The following is a 15,951-nucleotide window of genomic DNA, read 5'->3' as shown; positions in this document are numbered from 1 at the left end:
TTAATGAATATTTTGATATAGACAGCCTTTGTCTTCTGTTTTTTAAAGCAAGTTCCAAACTACAGAGATTCAGAAAATAATAAAGTGAATTTGAGGATCTGTTCTTTTCACTTTAAGGTTAATGACTCACTTTTGTTGACAGGTAGTAGCATATATATTTGTAAGTATAGGTACCTTTTCTACATATGCCCGCAAAGCTTTGTAGAGAAGCATGAGAACTCTTACGTGATATGACGTGGTCTATGTACTGAGGTAAGTAAGGAGCCCAGGCATCAATGGCTTCCTTCCTGCCTGCCTGCTCAATTCTTCTCAGTTCCGCCAGAAGCAGGGCCTGCGCGGCTTCTCTTACCTAAGATCACAGACCCAAACATAAAAGTAGAAAGCAGATTAGTTGAGGAGATGAATATTTATAAACTAGAAAATTTATAATGAAATAAAAGCTAGAAAACATAAAAACCGTATTTATTTACATGAAAAAAACTATTAACTGAATGAGTTAACTACTTAAAAATCAGATGCTAGCCAATCATCAAAGACATTTTCATTAATGATTTCACTGAAAACTATTTTAACACTAATGGAAAGAATTAGGTTTCAACAATGTAATCATCTTTGGGGTTAAAACTTCATTTTCCAAAGCATTCTTGAACTTTAATGTAGCATTTTACTTTTAAATTTTCTATATTAACATTATCGTTAAGACACTGTGAAAGCTATTAAATTTTTTTTTAGCTTGAAGAAAGTTAACCTTATCTATTAAATTCTTTATATTATATATGCTAAGTAGATACTATTTATACAAACAAATACGTATAAGTTAACATGATTCACACATACCTAAGACATGCTTAAACAATGTTTTTGACAAATAGATAAATATTCCTGTATAAAGGCATAACTTCTTTTACTTTTATAGGGGAAATCATTTTTCAAAATTATATATTTTTCTTTCAACGTAGCATACAACTTTCATTTTGCAGTTTTAACTTAGTTTTATTTTGGCAAAAATGCCACAGGCATGAAGTCAAAAAAGTTGGTCAATTATTAAATGCTGTACCAATTTATTAACTCTTTATTTTCTGAGACCAAGTGCTGCCCTGTCGCCCAGGCTGCAGTGCCATGGCATGATCTCAGCTCACTGCAACTTCCACCTACCGGGCTCAAGTAATTCTTGGACCTCAGCCTCCCAAGTAGCTGGGACTACAGGTGTGTGCCACCACGCCCGGATAATATTTTTTGTATTTTTAGTAGAGACAGGGTTTCGCCATGTTGCCTAGTCTGGTCTTACCCACCTGGGCCTCCCAAAGTGTTGGGATTACAGGCATGAGTCACTACACCCGGCCTATTTTAACTCTTTATAATTGAAAAGATAACTTAGCAGCATCTAGATAAAAGTTCCAGTAAAAAAGTTGTTTTTAGGTATGTGACTTCTGAAGTGAATTCAAAATACTATTCAATGAAAACCCATGAAAATGTTAGTATTCTGCAATCCCACTTGGAGTTGAGGGGAGAAAGTCCAGGAAAGAAGCAATTATATTACTCGTACTTATATTTGGAAAATTAAGAATCCTGAATAATATAAACTGCTATGGCTATAAAGGTCAAATGCCATAATAAGGAAAATCTTTACTAAACATTTCCAAGTCCTTGGTAATATTATATTCCGAGTAATATCTCATACAGAATAAGGCCATTAACACAAAATAATGGCTACCATTTATTGAGCTCCTACCATGTGGCACGTACTGTACTTCCTGTTTTACTTGCACCATCTGATTTGATCCTGATGGCAATCCCATGAGGAATATATTATCATCCCCACTTTACAAATGAGCTTTAAATAGGTTAAGTAAATTGCCCAGGGTCACAAAGTTAATAATTGGTGGGACTGATATTTAAACCCAGGTGTCTTCTAATTCCAAGGTCTCCTTTTATAATAACACAGTACCTTTCACTGAAATATGGCAATTCAATTAGAACTTAATTTATGTGATCACACTGAGTGTGTAATTCTGGGGGAAGCAGGCTTCTGTATTTGTTTATGCATCTGTACAGAAATCAAACCAAACTTAAGAAATAGTTCCATAAGTATATAAGACTTCATCAAACAGTCACTGAATTCTTTAAAAGTAAATGAATAAACCAGCTGGAGCATTACTGGTTGGTATAAAAGCTGACAAAGAAGAAAACATAAATCATGAATCCACATTTTCTATCACATAATGAACAGATGATAAATCAGATAAATATTAATCGTTTTTGTTTCAAGTTTACATTTGACCAATGCCTTTTAAATATTTTTGTTTTCTATCCTTATCACTCAGCATTACCTCCAAGCATCGATCTTGCCATCTTCGGGCCAGCATCTCCAGAAGGGGAGGCCTAAATTTATCCAATCCCAGTAGGTCTGGCAGCATCACACAGTGCATAGCAGCTAACTGACTCCAACCTGTCAAAAATGTAATACATTACAAATACTTTAACCATTTTGGCATTCCCTAAGTCAACAGTTCTTTACGTAAGGATACCAAAAACAAAAAAAAGGCAGATCTGCTAAGTTATATTACAAATGATTTCAATTTAATAGTAGACATTTTGTGCAAAGAATTATACTAAATGTATTTCATCCCTAAATCGTGTAATTGGTGCCGATAAGAATTCTCAACATCTTAAAAGGAATAAAAATAAATTTCCACAGGAAGTATATCCAAATTCACAAGAAAAACATATTTCTTAACAGTTTCTCTAAAATAGAATATATATTAAAGAATGGTAAAACCCAGAAATAAACACATACTAGAGCTATAGATTTGAAACCACTGCCAGTTAAAAGGGCATTCACACAGATATCCAAAGATAGGTTCATGTCACTTAAGGCATGGCCATCTGTGTGTTACCACTGTGTCAGCCAAAAGAGATGTCTTCCCTTTCTGTCAGAGGACCTCTTATTAAGGGACTTATCCCTTTTCTTACAAAGCGAATCAGATATTTAATCACAATCATAACTGATATAAGTAACATAACTCCCAATTTTGAAAGAAAAAAAATGAATTCAGACATTCCACAAAATAAAAACCTAACAATTCAAAATTTACAAAATCTTAAACATTGTTACCCCTGATCTATGAGAATAAAAGTGACTTTTTCTAAAATTCTAATTCACAATATGGAACTTGATAATAGGAAAAAAAGACAAACACTGTATGCCAGTGCAACATACAAAAGTATTAGATAACAGACATTCCCAAATAGTCACTCCAATATAATAAATGAAGTATTAGATAACAGACATTCCCAAATAGTCACTCCAATATAATAAATGAAGTATTAGATAACAGACATTCCCAAATGATCACTCCAACCCCATTTTAAAGGTATGTGAAAATACATATACAATACATGCCTCATTCTTACCAAATTATCGATGAGGCCACTATTAACCCATGATAATTACCATTACCTCCTAGGGATAATATTTAAAGACAAGTAATCAATGATGGATGCAAAAAAAAAAAAAAAAAAAGTCTGCTATCGTGTTACAAGGTGAATTATCTGTGAACATAGAATTTTAGCAAATCAGTGTTTTGAAATAATCTAAACTGTAATCTTCTTAAAATAATGACAAAAACCTTACCATAGAATTTTAAATTATTGGAATTGTTAAAGAGAGTGAATGAGAGAGGCAGACAGACAGACTGACAAGCCACTTATTTAAGATTCATCCTTTCAGTGAGGAAATTCTCATCAACCAACAATAAACATGTAATTATATTAATGAAGGTGATGGGATAAGTATAAAGTGTATTCGTGAGCTAAGTTTTAATATATGATGACTCTCACCAAGGTCCAAACAGCTTATTTTTTGAATTAACAAATAGTGTAACAAACATGAGCCTAATTATTTTTGCTAAATTTCGGTCTTAATATACAAACCTTAGTAAAGTTCTATGACAAGGAAACAAAAAATGAAGTTATACTTTTAAGTTCCCATGTTTTCTTTCCAAAGGAGTGGTGCTTGCAACATGGGCTCTGTACTTTATGGACATTTCAAGATTCCTTCCATTTGAATGGACTAGTAATATTGTTTTTTCATGAAGAGCTAGGTCTTTCTGTTATATTTTTTATTTTGAAAATTTCTTCCTTTTTATGTTATGCAAAGTGGTAACTACAAACGCAATGAAGACAGTGGATATAACTCAGAGCTCACAGGTTTCATTAAGCTTCCAGGCAGTACAAATAATCCTAGATAGGTCTTATGGAATAAAGATTTGTAGGTCCCATTCCCACTTTCAGGGCTCCAAAAATACTTTCAACTTGTGTAACTCCACAGAGATAACATGGGAGCCCAACTTCACCTTAAATGCTAAAATAATGAATTTTTGCCTGAGCTCAAAACAGAAATAGTAAGGAGGATAGATAGGTAAATTCCTATCAGTCTGTAATCACTGGTGCCAATAATCAATCTGAAGACTTTTCCAATGAGAATGTTAAGAAACTCCCTCATAACTCCCTCTAACTAGCAACGCAATTGTGAAAATACAGCAAAGTGTATCTGTTACCAAGTAATGATACATATAAAATAAAGTCATTAGCTCTAATGCCAGAGTTCACATGGCAAACATCATCACAAAAACCAATCCACCTTTAACACTGACTTTACATCAAAGATTGGCATCTCTGCACTTAACGGTATTCTAGATTATAGGAAACACGGATTATGCCAGCCAGGGTTAACATTACATTTTTATAACTGGCTCTTGTCATTGACATTAGCAAATAAAGTCATAAAATGGGAACTTTAGAATCTCATACATAACAAAGCAAATGAATGTGTAACTCAGATAAAAAGAACATGTCTGTTAGAATAAAGCACAGATTGAGAGAAAGTTGTTAGAAGTTGAGAGAGATACCTTCATTTACTAAGAAACAGGTATGTAAAGCAGGAGCAGAAGCAGGGTCAGAGCCAGAGTGATCAGCATCAGACCGAGCGGAAACGACAGGTGCAGCAACTTGCAGAGGAAAAGAGAAGAAATAAAGAGGAGAGAATTGAAGTACAGCAGTTTCTGAAAAAAAGCTTAGTATTAGTGAAGAATGAAAAACAAAGTTGGCAAAACATAGAGAATGTAGAACTGAAACGATGTTTTCATCAGAAGGGCATGATCATTAAAGATTACATCAGAAAAATGATATATTTTATTGAACAGTAATCACGATATAGTTCCAATTCCTCTTAAGGTCAAAATCTAATATTCTGATGAATGTATTGACTAATGCAAAACATAGCTCTAAAACAACTAAAGCCATCATGAAAAAATGACATTAAAAATTAACCAAAATGTTATTCAATTTTTAAAATGTATCACCTAATGAAAAAGCTTTATGTTGGTCTTCATATTGTCAGTTACATTTTTCTAACAGCTTATTCTCTGACATTATGTGTAAATTATTTTTAAATTTTCAAACCAATATTCACTGAGATCATTTCAGCTTTTTACGCTTATTTTATGAAAACTCAATTTAAAATATCCCAACTAGCAAAGAATGTATATACCATGTTTAACTCTTGTTAAAAGAATACTAACAGGTTCACTCATTGGACTTTTTAAAAAAAATTATTTCACAAATGCTCCCTATACTAAAAAAGAAATTTGTGAATTTTATAATTCTTATAGAGGTACCGATTCACTCCCTAACCCCCTAAAAAAGTTATGTTGCCAAGAAAGTGTTTCGGCTTAAATTATCATATGAAAAAGCAAAAGGACCGTATGGCACACACATTCTACAACTGGAGGTCAATGTTAAGATTTAGAGGTCACCATTTGACACTTCCTTCCTATGGCGAAATTACCATATGTCATGCACAAGCATCTTCAAATTAATCCCTCTCCTTTCTTCTGTCATTGAACAGCAATAGGTTTGGGCTCCTGAACAGATTAAGCATTGTCTGCTGAATGATATGTTTGCTTTTCATGCAGTGAAGTTCTTTTGTGACAACAGAACAGCTGCATGAAAACAACATTTTCATAATTTCCACACGAATGCATCATAATGTCAATCAGGCACGTGTGAGGTAAACAGCAGAACGAAAAGAAGTCTATGAAAAGTAACACAAAAAGCAACTCTAACTCCATAAACCCTTAGAAGCACGTCTTGCACAAATGAAAGTTTCATCTGGGAAATTATAATCCTTTATTATTTTAAGAGATCTGATTTTTGCTCCTTATGAAATTAAAATTATTTTACAATGTTATACTTATGAAAGAAATAGAGCTGCTTTTAATTCTATATTTCATAAGATCTACAAACTCCATTACAAATTAATCTTGCAAAGAAATCCCAAACATTTCTATATTCCATGGAATACTTTTATTTTTTATCATTTTTAATTACAAATTCAGTGATTATGACTTATAAATTATTCATCCTCCATGCAAAACATTGGTAAGCCTTGGCAGCCAGGAGTAAATTTGCAGGTTTTAATTTTTGTTCTACCAAAATGTTTCTCTGGTGGCTTCAGTTAGGACTTTTCTATAATTTCACTTTTTCAAAAATGGGGAGAAATTGTTAGCCCTGGAAAGGCTGTGTTAATTTTGCATGGTTTTACTCTTAATTCTGAAAGGACAATAGAATGAGAGGGTGAGGAAATTCAATACAAATAAATAAAAGTTTAGGATTGAGTGGTCATTACCCTAACACAGGTCAAATAAGTGGTGGGATTAATGATTCCTGTAAGGAATAAGTATAAAAGGAAACTAGAAATGTTACTGGCAGAAATGCTAGAATAAGCATATGTCCTAATAGAATATTGTTTAACATATAAAACTGTTATTAAGGAAAGAAAAAAACCGATTCTGGATATTATATTTTTGAAGTCATATTTAAATGATATTTCATTTAGACAAAAAGGCATTTACACTCATCCTTTAATAAATTTTATGGGCACTAAAATTCAAGAAAAATATTGTAATAGAAATCAAGGATCAGATTTACCATGCTTTAAATATCTCTGCATCTCCACCAAAAAATACTTTATTCACACTACCTCACAACCGAAATCGCAAAATCTAGAGCACTTTCAAAATTCATCAGGAAATTAAACTCTGCTACAGCTTTCACAACTATCTACATAAGAAAAATCAGCAATTAGCAGAAAAAATTATTACTTCCAAGATAAAAAGCTCAAGATTTAATAAATTATAAATCTGAAGTTTCATGGGGCACTGAATATGGAAGATTTACACCATAAAACATAATCAAGCATTTGATTTCTTAACAGAAAAGCTGCTACGTCACCTATCAATTTGCTGCTCTTATTAAGGATTAGCAAAACATAAGGGAAAACAGTTTTAGCACAGTTTCAACATAGTGACAGAACTAACACAGTTCCATTACTTTATCTGAGCCTCTTCAACTGCTTAGTCTCATAAGAAAAGACAAGTGAAGATAAACAAACATGTGGGAGAACATGTATATGCACACATCTGCCCTGGCTTCCCCTTACACAGCACATACATACCCAAAATTATAACATCCCTAGATTCTGCTTTTCAACAGGAATATTTCAGTTTTTAATTGAAATTTGATTCTAAACTCCATTTGAACTTGATTCTAAACTACTCCCATTGTGATAACAATATTTATAGGACAGAAAGTTAACATACTTCGGGTGGTAAGTGCTCCATACATACTGGTCTAAATCACATTATCTTCCTAGCACATATACACAAGTAGCCCTTTTCAATACATTTTTCAGAGAAAAAAAGTTTTAAGTACAAAAAAATGCAATGCTTTAAAAAGTAAGTTTTTTTCAAAGCTTAATACTAAAAAAAGAATAAAATGATTTAATGATGAGTCCTTTTAAAGTATTTCATGGTAATCATGATGTCACGGGGAGGGTGGGTGAGGGGAGAGAAGAAGAAAGAGAAGAAAGAGATGAAAGAGAAAACATGAAAAAATTAGAAATTAAGAAATGTTGTAGAATTAACCACCATGTACTTAACATAAAGGCATTTGGCACTGAGTCTGCATCTAGTCCAGATGTTATAAAGCAACATTTGGCTTTTTGTAAGTTTTCTTTTGTGTCAATACTTTTATGTTGTAGGTAGATGGCATTTTAGCCATCTTTTAAATCAACATGAAACATTTGGATAAATCATTAATTCAGCTTTCATTGCCTCTTTTTAATGCCTGACTTTTTGAGGTACAAAATTAGATAATGCAACAACCTGTTTCATTATGCATAATGTATCATATCTCCATGCTTCACAGAATTGCCATAATTAATACACTAACTTCGCTATGAATGCAATATTGGCAAGAAAACTCTAATTCTCCTTTCAATTCCTTTTGTTATCTGAAAAATTCCCATTCGATATTTCCTAATGCCAAAAAGATTACAAAAAGCTATACCAATACATTTAACTATTATCATGACTAGAAGGTTAGAAAACAAATACCTTAGTAATGAATGATCAAAAAAAACTTCCTCTTTAAAGAAAGGAAGCCTCCAACCTCGTATGTGTAGTAATCATAAAGACTGTGTCTTAGAGCCCCATTACAATGTTATCCTTTAGCATGGTACCACCAGACCCAGATAAAAACAAAAGTGCCTTCATAAGGGGTCCTATTTCTATTTCAGGAACGGTGCCTCATTAAATTAATCTGCAAAATACGTCCAATAAGCTAGAGCTATTTTGTTATAATACAAGAAGGCACTATGTTTTAATTCTGCATATTTTAATATGTCCAATAGAATTGGCAGCTCATGCAACATAAAGAGCAATAACATAAGCACACTTTTAATGAGTATTAAAGAGCTCATTTTGAATACAGGATTCCCCTGCCCCATCCCCAAGTATGGCTTCTGACAGGAAACCATTTTCAAACATGTTAACTATTTCTTACAGCATTTACTTTCCTATCACTAAATAATATGCTAATCCTGCAATTTCTTGCTTTACCAAATCTAAACATTAGCTACTGGTTTCCACCAATACTGTGGAAGATGATTTAACTTTGCCAAACCATATCTCGTAACCAATCTCCTTTCCTTTACTTCCAATATAAATATATATACTATCTATATATTAGATTTTTCTATTATATAGATATAGATATATTTTTATGATATATAGCTCTATATGATAATCATTTATATAGAGAGATAAATATCTCTCTATGATAATCATTTATATATACAGATAAATATCTCTCTATGATAATCATTTATATATACAGATAAATATCTCTATCTCTATGGAAATCATGTTCAATGTTGACTCAAATAGCTTACTAAGATCATACTTCTTTCCTTGGACACCTTGCTGGGGATTTTTACGAATTCAAAAATTATATTTTCTCCCCATTCGCCTTCTTTTCTATGTACCTATTTCTTCTAAGTTAAACCCCTCAACAGCTTCTCAATGATTTTCCACAGAGCAGTGTCATTTTCCCATGAACCATCTCTTTGGAAGCCATCTCACAGCCCTGCTCATATCTGCCACATGGCTGCCATCCTGAGACTTCCTTTCACTGTCATCCTTCACTGATGACCATGTTGGGTCATAAGTGCTCCCCGCACTGCTCCCCTCAATGGCTTCACCAGTTCCTGAGCCCCATGTTTTATTTTTCCTTGGTTTACTCCTTTATTTTGATGGAGCACATCTTGCAAAACTTTGCTGAGAAAAGGATATAGTAATAGTAATTTTTTAAGACTATGAGTGTCTGAAATTGCCATTATTCTGCCTTTTATTTGACTGACAGTTTGCATTCAGGAGTCTAAAAATGCAAAAATTGTCTTTTTTTTTTTTGGAGACAGGGTCTTGCTCTGTCACCCAGGCTGGAGTGTAGTGGTGTGATCACAGCTCACTGCAGCTTCAACCAACCAGTCTCAAGCCATCTTCCCAACCTCAGCATCCTGAGTAGCTGGGACTACAGGTGCACACCATCACACCCAGGTAATTTCTGTAGTTTTGTTTGTTTGTTTGTTTGTTTGTTTTGAGATGGAGTTTCACTCTTGTTGCCCAGGCTGGAGTGCAATGGCATGGTCTCGGCTCACCACAACCTCCGCCTCCTGGGTTCAAGCGATTCTCCTGCCTCAGCCTCCTGAGCAGCTGGGATCATAGGTGTGCACCACCAAACCCAGCTAATTTTGTATTTTTAGTAGAGATGGGGTTTCTCCATGTTGGTCAGGCTGGTCTCAAACTCCAGACCTCAGGTGATCTGCCCACCTTGATCTCCCAAAGTACCAGGATTATAGGCGTGAACCACCGTGCCTGGCCTGTATTTTTTTTTTGTAGAGATGGGGTTTTGCCATGTCACCCAGGCTAGTCTCAAACCCTTGGATTCAAGCAATCTGCCTACCTTAGCCTCCCAAATTGCTAGGACTAAAGGCATGAGCCACCACGCTCCACCTTTCTTCCACATTTTTAAGAAACACACATCTCCTGACCAATCTCCGTTGTCCTCTCTTTAGCTTAGGGTTACTATTAAGAAGGCCAATAACATTTTTACTCCTTATATGTAACTAATGAAACTGTTAAAGTTGGTCCAAATGTTACAAGAAACCATACAGAGAAAATGAACATCATATAAGTACTATGATCATGAAACAGAGATGTGTTTGGAAACTAATGACAAAAGCAATTACATTAGCAGCTATGATAATTTCAAATATACTACTTACACAATGTTAAAGTTTTGGTGGTATTGGTGTTTCTGGACACAGCATTTCATAAACAAATTCCTAACCTAAAAAGTCACTGCAGAGTTCTTGGGCAATATGGGCATAATTGTTTCGGTCAGTTGTTGTAGGCAATAAATGAAAAACACAGAGGAAAGTGCATGGTATGTACTAAGTAAATATATTTAGTCATGTTATAAATTCATTAATACCACTCATCATGGTGCTGATACAAACAATATATGAAAACCTTATTCAAGTGATCGACTCATTAATAATCTAGACCCTCTCCATTAGATAGGAAACCACCAACTGAACACATATAGAAGCTATATAGAAATGCAACGTCCAAACATTCTTAGGGAGGAAAAAAAAAAGGTATCCTTAAAACAGCATAAAAGAAGAACACAAAAAACTAGGGCAATAGGGCAGTACAAAGGTGCAGGCAGCAGAAACGTAAGGACTTACCAGAGCAGAATGAATTAGCAGCCCAAGATGGCACGCTGACAAACAACAGGTACACAAGACAACACATGAAGGTGCTCATAATGTTTAAAAAATACAGGCATACTACTTCACCTGTAGATCACCACTGGATTATATCAGAAGTGCAATAAACACAGGTGTGATGAAAATTTTACCTTGGCCTATAACTCAAATCAAAAAGTCAAAAAACAGACAAAGTTTCTGTAAAAGGTTTCCCTCATTACTAATACACAAAATAAGCCAATGAGTTTTCTAAGACCAAGAACGATGGGGAGAGAATTCATTATTGTAAAAGACAAATTTATAACATAAACACTAACTTGAATTCGGTATATGAAGGCTATTAAAATTTTCTACTTCACTGAACACTAAATAAGTGACAATTACTATATGTCAGTATTGGGCTAAGCACACAAAAACACACAAAGATTAGACAAAGTGTCTGCCCTCAAGGCACTCATTATCTAGAAAAGCATACAATAACCAATTAAAATATTATCATAAATTGCACTCCTGTGCATTTCCTCCAATAGACATAATAAGCACCGTGAGGGCAGAGATTTGTCAGCCCTTATAGCCTCAGCACCAATATTGACATATTGACTCCAGAAACATAAAGAGAAGGTTATCTATAGATTCATTCATTCAGTAAATATTTGCTGAGCTCCTTCTATGTATCAGCCACTGTTCCAAGCTCGTGGGATAAATCACTAAACAAAGCAGAAAAAAAAATGTCCCTACCCTTTGAGCTTCCACAGCAAATCAAGGGTGTACACCAATTTAAAAAAATAAAGGCACAGAAGGTCAAACACACAAAATTTTAAGGGATTCTCAGATCCATTCCTTAATATGATATATGGACTCTATGTTAAGTACTGTTTATTTCTCTATAAATCCTGGAAAAGAATAGTGATTAAACTATTGGTTAATTTACGTAACTCTTTCCTGAGATAATTTAACAACGACTACCTCTTACTTCTAAGGTTAGACATCCTAAATTGAACTCATTTCTGAAAAATAAAGTTGCGAAGAACATAATATAATCTTAAACTTTACATTGCTTAAACTTGCTTGGGCACCTCCCACTGAGTAAAGATGCAACTACTAAACATAAAAATATGGTCACAATCAAGATAACACAAGAGACACAGACCAGAGACTTATGTCATGAGATTAATGAATAGAGAGAAATACAGTACATTAGAACGTTGAACAGTTAGGCACAGAGGCTTACACCTGTAATCGCAGCACTTTGGGAGGTTGGGGTGGGAGGATCACTTGAGCCCAGGAGTTCGAAACCAGGCTGGGCAATATGGTGAAACTCCATTTCTACAAAAAATTTAAAATTAACTGGGCATGGTGGCCTTTGACTATAGTCCCAGCTATTCAGGAGGTCAAGGCTGCGGTAAGCCATGACCAGACTGCAGTCCAGCCTGGACAACAGAGTGAGACTCTGTCTCAAAGGAAAAAAAAAAGTAGAAAATCCTAAAGCCATGAGCAGACTTAGGGCTATATTTGCCATGAATGAAAGTGTGGTTATTTGATATCTCTGATCTCTTTTTCTCAAGTAGCATGTTTCATAAACCGCAAAATTGAGTGTCAAACAAAAAAAAAAAATAAACTGTATAAAAAAAAGTAGACAACTGACGGTAAATGTTAATTATTGACAAACATTGAATTAACAAGTCTACTGTTAGGCAAAATAAACCTCTTGTGAAGATACTACTTTCCAATGAAGTGCCCTAATATTGGTTATGGAAAATTATATAAGCTGAACTATCTAAACTATCTTTATTATCAAACCCAAATATCTATGAAAGTTCCAATCCCCAGCTGAAGTCTTTACTTCATATAGATTATTTGGCAGCTGAACAAGTATTAGCCAACATGTAAGTGACAACTTATTGAAAAGACGCATATTCATGTTTGCAATACAACTTAAAGACATCGTGAATCGATGTGCACAGTAGAGGAAGTCAGGAAATAAAAAACACAAGAGGAAAATATTTAAAAGCAAACCAAGCTAAGAAAAGCCAGAGTAGAAAAATGAAGAAATAATGCTCTAACTGCTGAAACCTTAGAGAACTCAGAGCCCTTTGTATCTCTTACCACTTCCAACCGTAAATTGGTTATTTATGTTCATGTTATCAACTAGATATATACTACTCAAGAGAGTATACGTCAGACCAACCTCTCTAACCTCCCTAACAGAGTTGTTAGGAGACAAAAAGGACTTAATAAATATTTTTGAGAAAACAATTACACTATATATTAATTCCAATACTAAAATAGAAAGTGAGCTTCATAATGGTATTCTAAAGTATTTTACTATGCAGCTCTCTCTCAGTAGGAACTGCTGGCCTTCATTTACTTTAGAAGAAAAGCATATGTGCTTTCCAAATGAAAATTCCTAACTCTATTGCCTTAAATAAATGCTTTTTTAAAAAAAGACCCAATTTTCAAAACCTTCCTCACTGCTCTCAAAACTCAATGCTTTTCTGAGAGAAGCAATAATAAAGTATTCCAACTTTAAAATCTTCAGACTTGACCAGGTGAGCAAATCTAACACCATCATGGTGGTGAATATATAATGCATCATGACAATGTCACAAATTATATGAGAATGTTTCTATCTACTATGATTACAGACAAGGAAAAATGTAATTCAAGAAGAATCACCAACTGCTTCTTGTAATTCAAGAAGAATCACCACAATCATAATGAAGATGATGAGGAGGATAACAATATCTCTAACAGAAGTCAAACTTAAATGAATCGTCCCGCCACTGATTTGTTGAGTATATCCTGGAAAATATTTCCAATGAATTTGGAAAAATAAAACATATACTATTGCAGAAAAAGCACAGGATCTAGAGTCTAAAAGCACTGGCTGTGTCCTAATCATACTACTATTACCAAGAATACATTAAGCAAGTCCCTTGCCAATATGAGCCTGTTTTCATTTTTACCAGTAATAACACTCTAAAAATATCACAACTCCATATATACAAATAATTTTTACTTTCTAAAAAAATAGATATTTGGAACATTTTTAAATAAAGGGAAAGGAACTTCCACTTCTGGCCAAGATGGAGCAACAAGAAACAGATTCTCAATCCAGCCCAAAACAACCAAAAATAGACAAACAAAAAGATGAAATGTATAAAACAATGGTTTTCAAGCCACTGGGCATCATGCAATGAAGGACCGAGAGATGGGAGACAAGCAACGTGAGCCCTATGACCCTATGATTACCTCAGCTTATTGCCTTAAGAGAGTTCCTAGGTGAAGCTACGTGGAGAACAAAGTGAGCAGCCCAGCAGTTTCCCTGAGTTCAGGAGACAAAGCTGAGAGTCTCAGGAAATCAGGCCAGCTAGAATTCAATGGACAGAGAGAAGGGAGCTGCAAAGATCAAAGTTCTTCAGAGGATCTCCCTCAAGTATTCAGCAGAACACCAATCAGTACATGTCTGTAAAGAAACTACTCGAGGTGGGGGAAAAACATCTAAAGGACCAGAAACAGTGCCTGCTCCCAACAGCCTAAATGGAAAACCTCATAATTCACAGGACATTGGCTATTCTGGAAGGTTTGGCCTCAGTAATGGGGAGTAATTCATCTTAGAGCACTGCTCCAAATCCACCTAACAAGTCATAAAAGCAAGACCAGGAAAGAAAAAGAAACTGTTTCCACATGACATAACTGCATCCCATAACACAGCTCAAGATTTTTAAGAACACAAAAGTGTCCAGTACCCAAACAGGTAAAATTCAAACATCTTCCATCTAATCTAAGATTATCAAACATGCAAGGAGGCAGGAAAGCACAGTCCACAAGGAGGAGAAGAATTAATTTAAACCAACCCAGAACTGACAGAGCTATCAAAATTATCAGTGAAGGGTGCTAAAACATTTATTATAACTGCAATCCATGTATTCAAAGCAGTTAGGTAGAGACAAGGAAAACAAAAATTTTAAGACCCAAATCAAAATTCTGTGGACACATATAACAATGTCTGAGATTTAAAGTGCATTGGATGACAGTCGGGCATGGTCACTCATGCCTGGAATCCCAGCACTTTGGGGGGCCAAGACGGGGAAAGTTGCTGGAGCCTGGGGGTTCAAGACCAACCTAGGCAACACAGCAAGACACTGTCTCTATAAAAAATAAATAAATAAATTTTTAAAGTGTGCTGGATGGGACCAATGGCATATTACACATTGCTGAGAAAAAACTAATAAACTTGAAGATGTTGCAATAGAAACTATCTCAATCAAAACACAGAGAGGACAAATAATCCAGAAATAAAAAAGCACCGTGATAGGTGAAACAACTTCAATCAGCCTAATGTACATGTAATTTGAGTCCCTTAGAGAGAGGAGAGAGGAAAGGGCAGAATGAATATTTGAAGAAATAATTATTGAAAATTTTTCAAAATTAATAAACTTCATGAACCCCAACCACAAGAAACATGAAGAACACTACACTGAAGAACCACATAATCAAACTGCTCTAAACCAGTGATAAATAGAAAATCGTAAAAGCACCAAGATTAGCAATGTTACAGTTAGAGGAACAAAGATAAGAATGCCATCAGATCTTGTTAGAACTAATGCAAACAAGAAGACAACAGAATATCATCTTCAAAGTATTAAAAGATATAAAAAGTCAACCTGGAATTCTATACCAGAAAAAAAAAAAAAAGCTTTCAAAAATGTAGACAAACAAAGATGTTTTCAAATGTACAAAAACCTGAAGAGCAGATCCTCACTAAAAGAAAGCTTAGC

At 34.4% G+C, this 15,951-nt stretch overlaps 1 protein-coding gene across 5 annotated transcripts in view; it reads right to left on the bottom strand.

Annotated features, from left to right (window-relative positions):
- The window catches only part of WDR7 (WD repeat domain 7), a 405,254-nt gene that overhangs the window by 256,855 nt on the left and 132,448 nt on the right, over positions 1–15,951 (bottom strand). For 4 of the 5 annotated variants that reach the window (XM_009192785.4, XM_009192787.4, XM_003914404.3 and 1 more), the window contains exons 17-19: positions 4,911–5,009; positions 2,331–2,449; positions 226–349 (exon numbers count right to left, since the gene is read on the bottom strand). In XM_009192785.4, the coding sequence (XP_009191049.1) occupies positions 226–349; positions 2,331–2,449; positions 4,911–5,009 (342 nt within the window). The remainder of the gene's footprint in view (positions 1–225; positions 350–2,330; positions 2,450–4,910; positions 5,010–15,951) is intronic. The other variant, XM_003914405.3, reaches the window with a different exon arrangement.

Source organism: Papio anubis, chromosome 19 (genome assembly GCF_008728515.1).
Source record: "Papio anubis isolate 15944 chromosome 19, Panubis1.0, whole genome shotgun sequence".
In the NCBI taxonomy this organism is placed as follows: Eukaryota; Metazoa; Chordata; class Mammalia; order Primates; family Cercopithecidae; genus Papio; species Papio anubis.
Note: the sequence above shows the minus strand (reverse complement) of the source record. Positions and strands in the feature narration are given on the sequence as shown.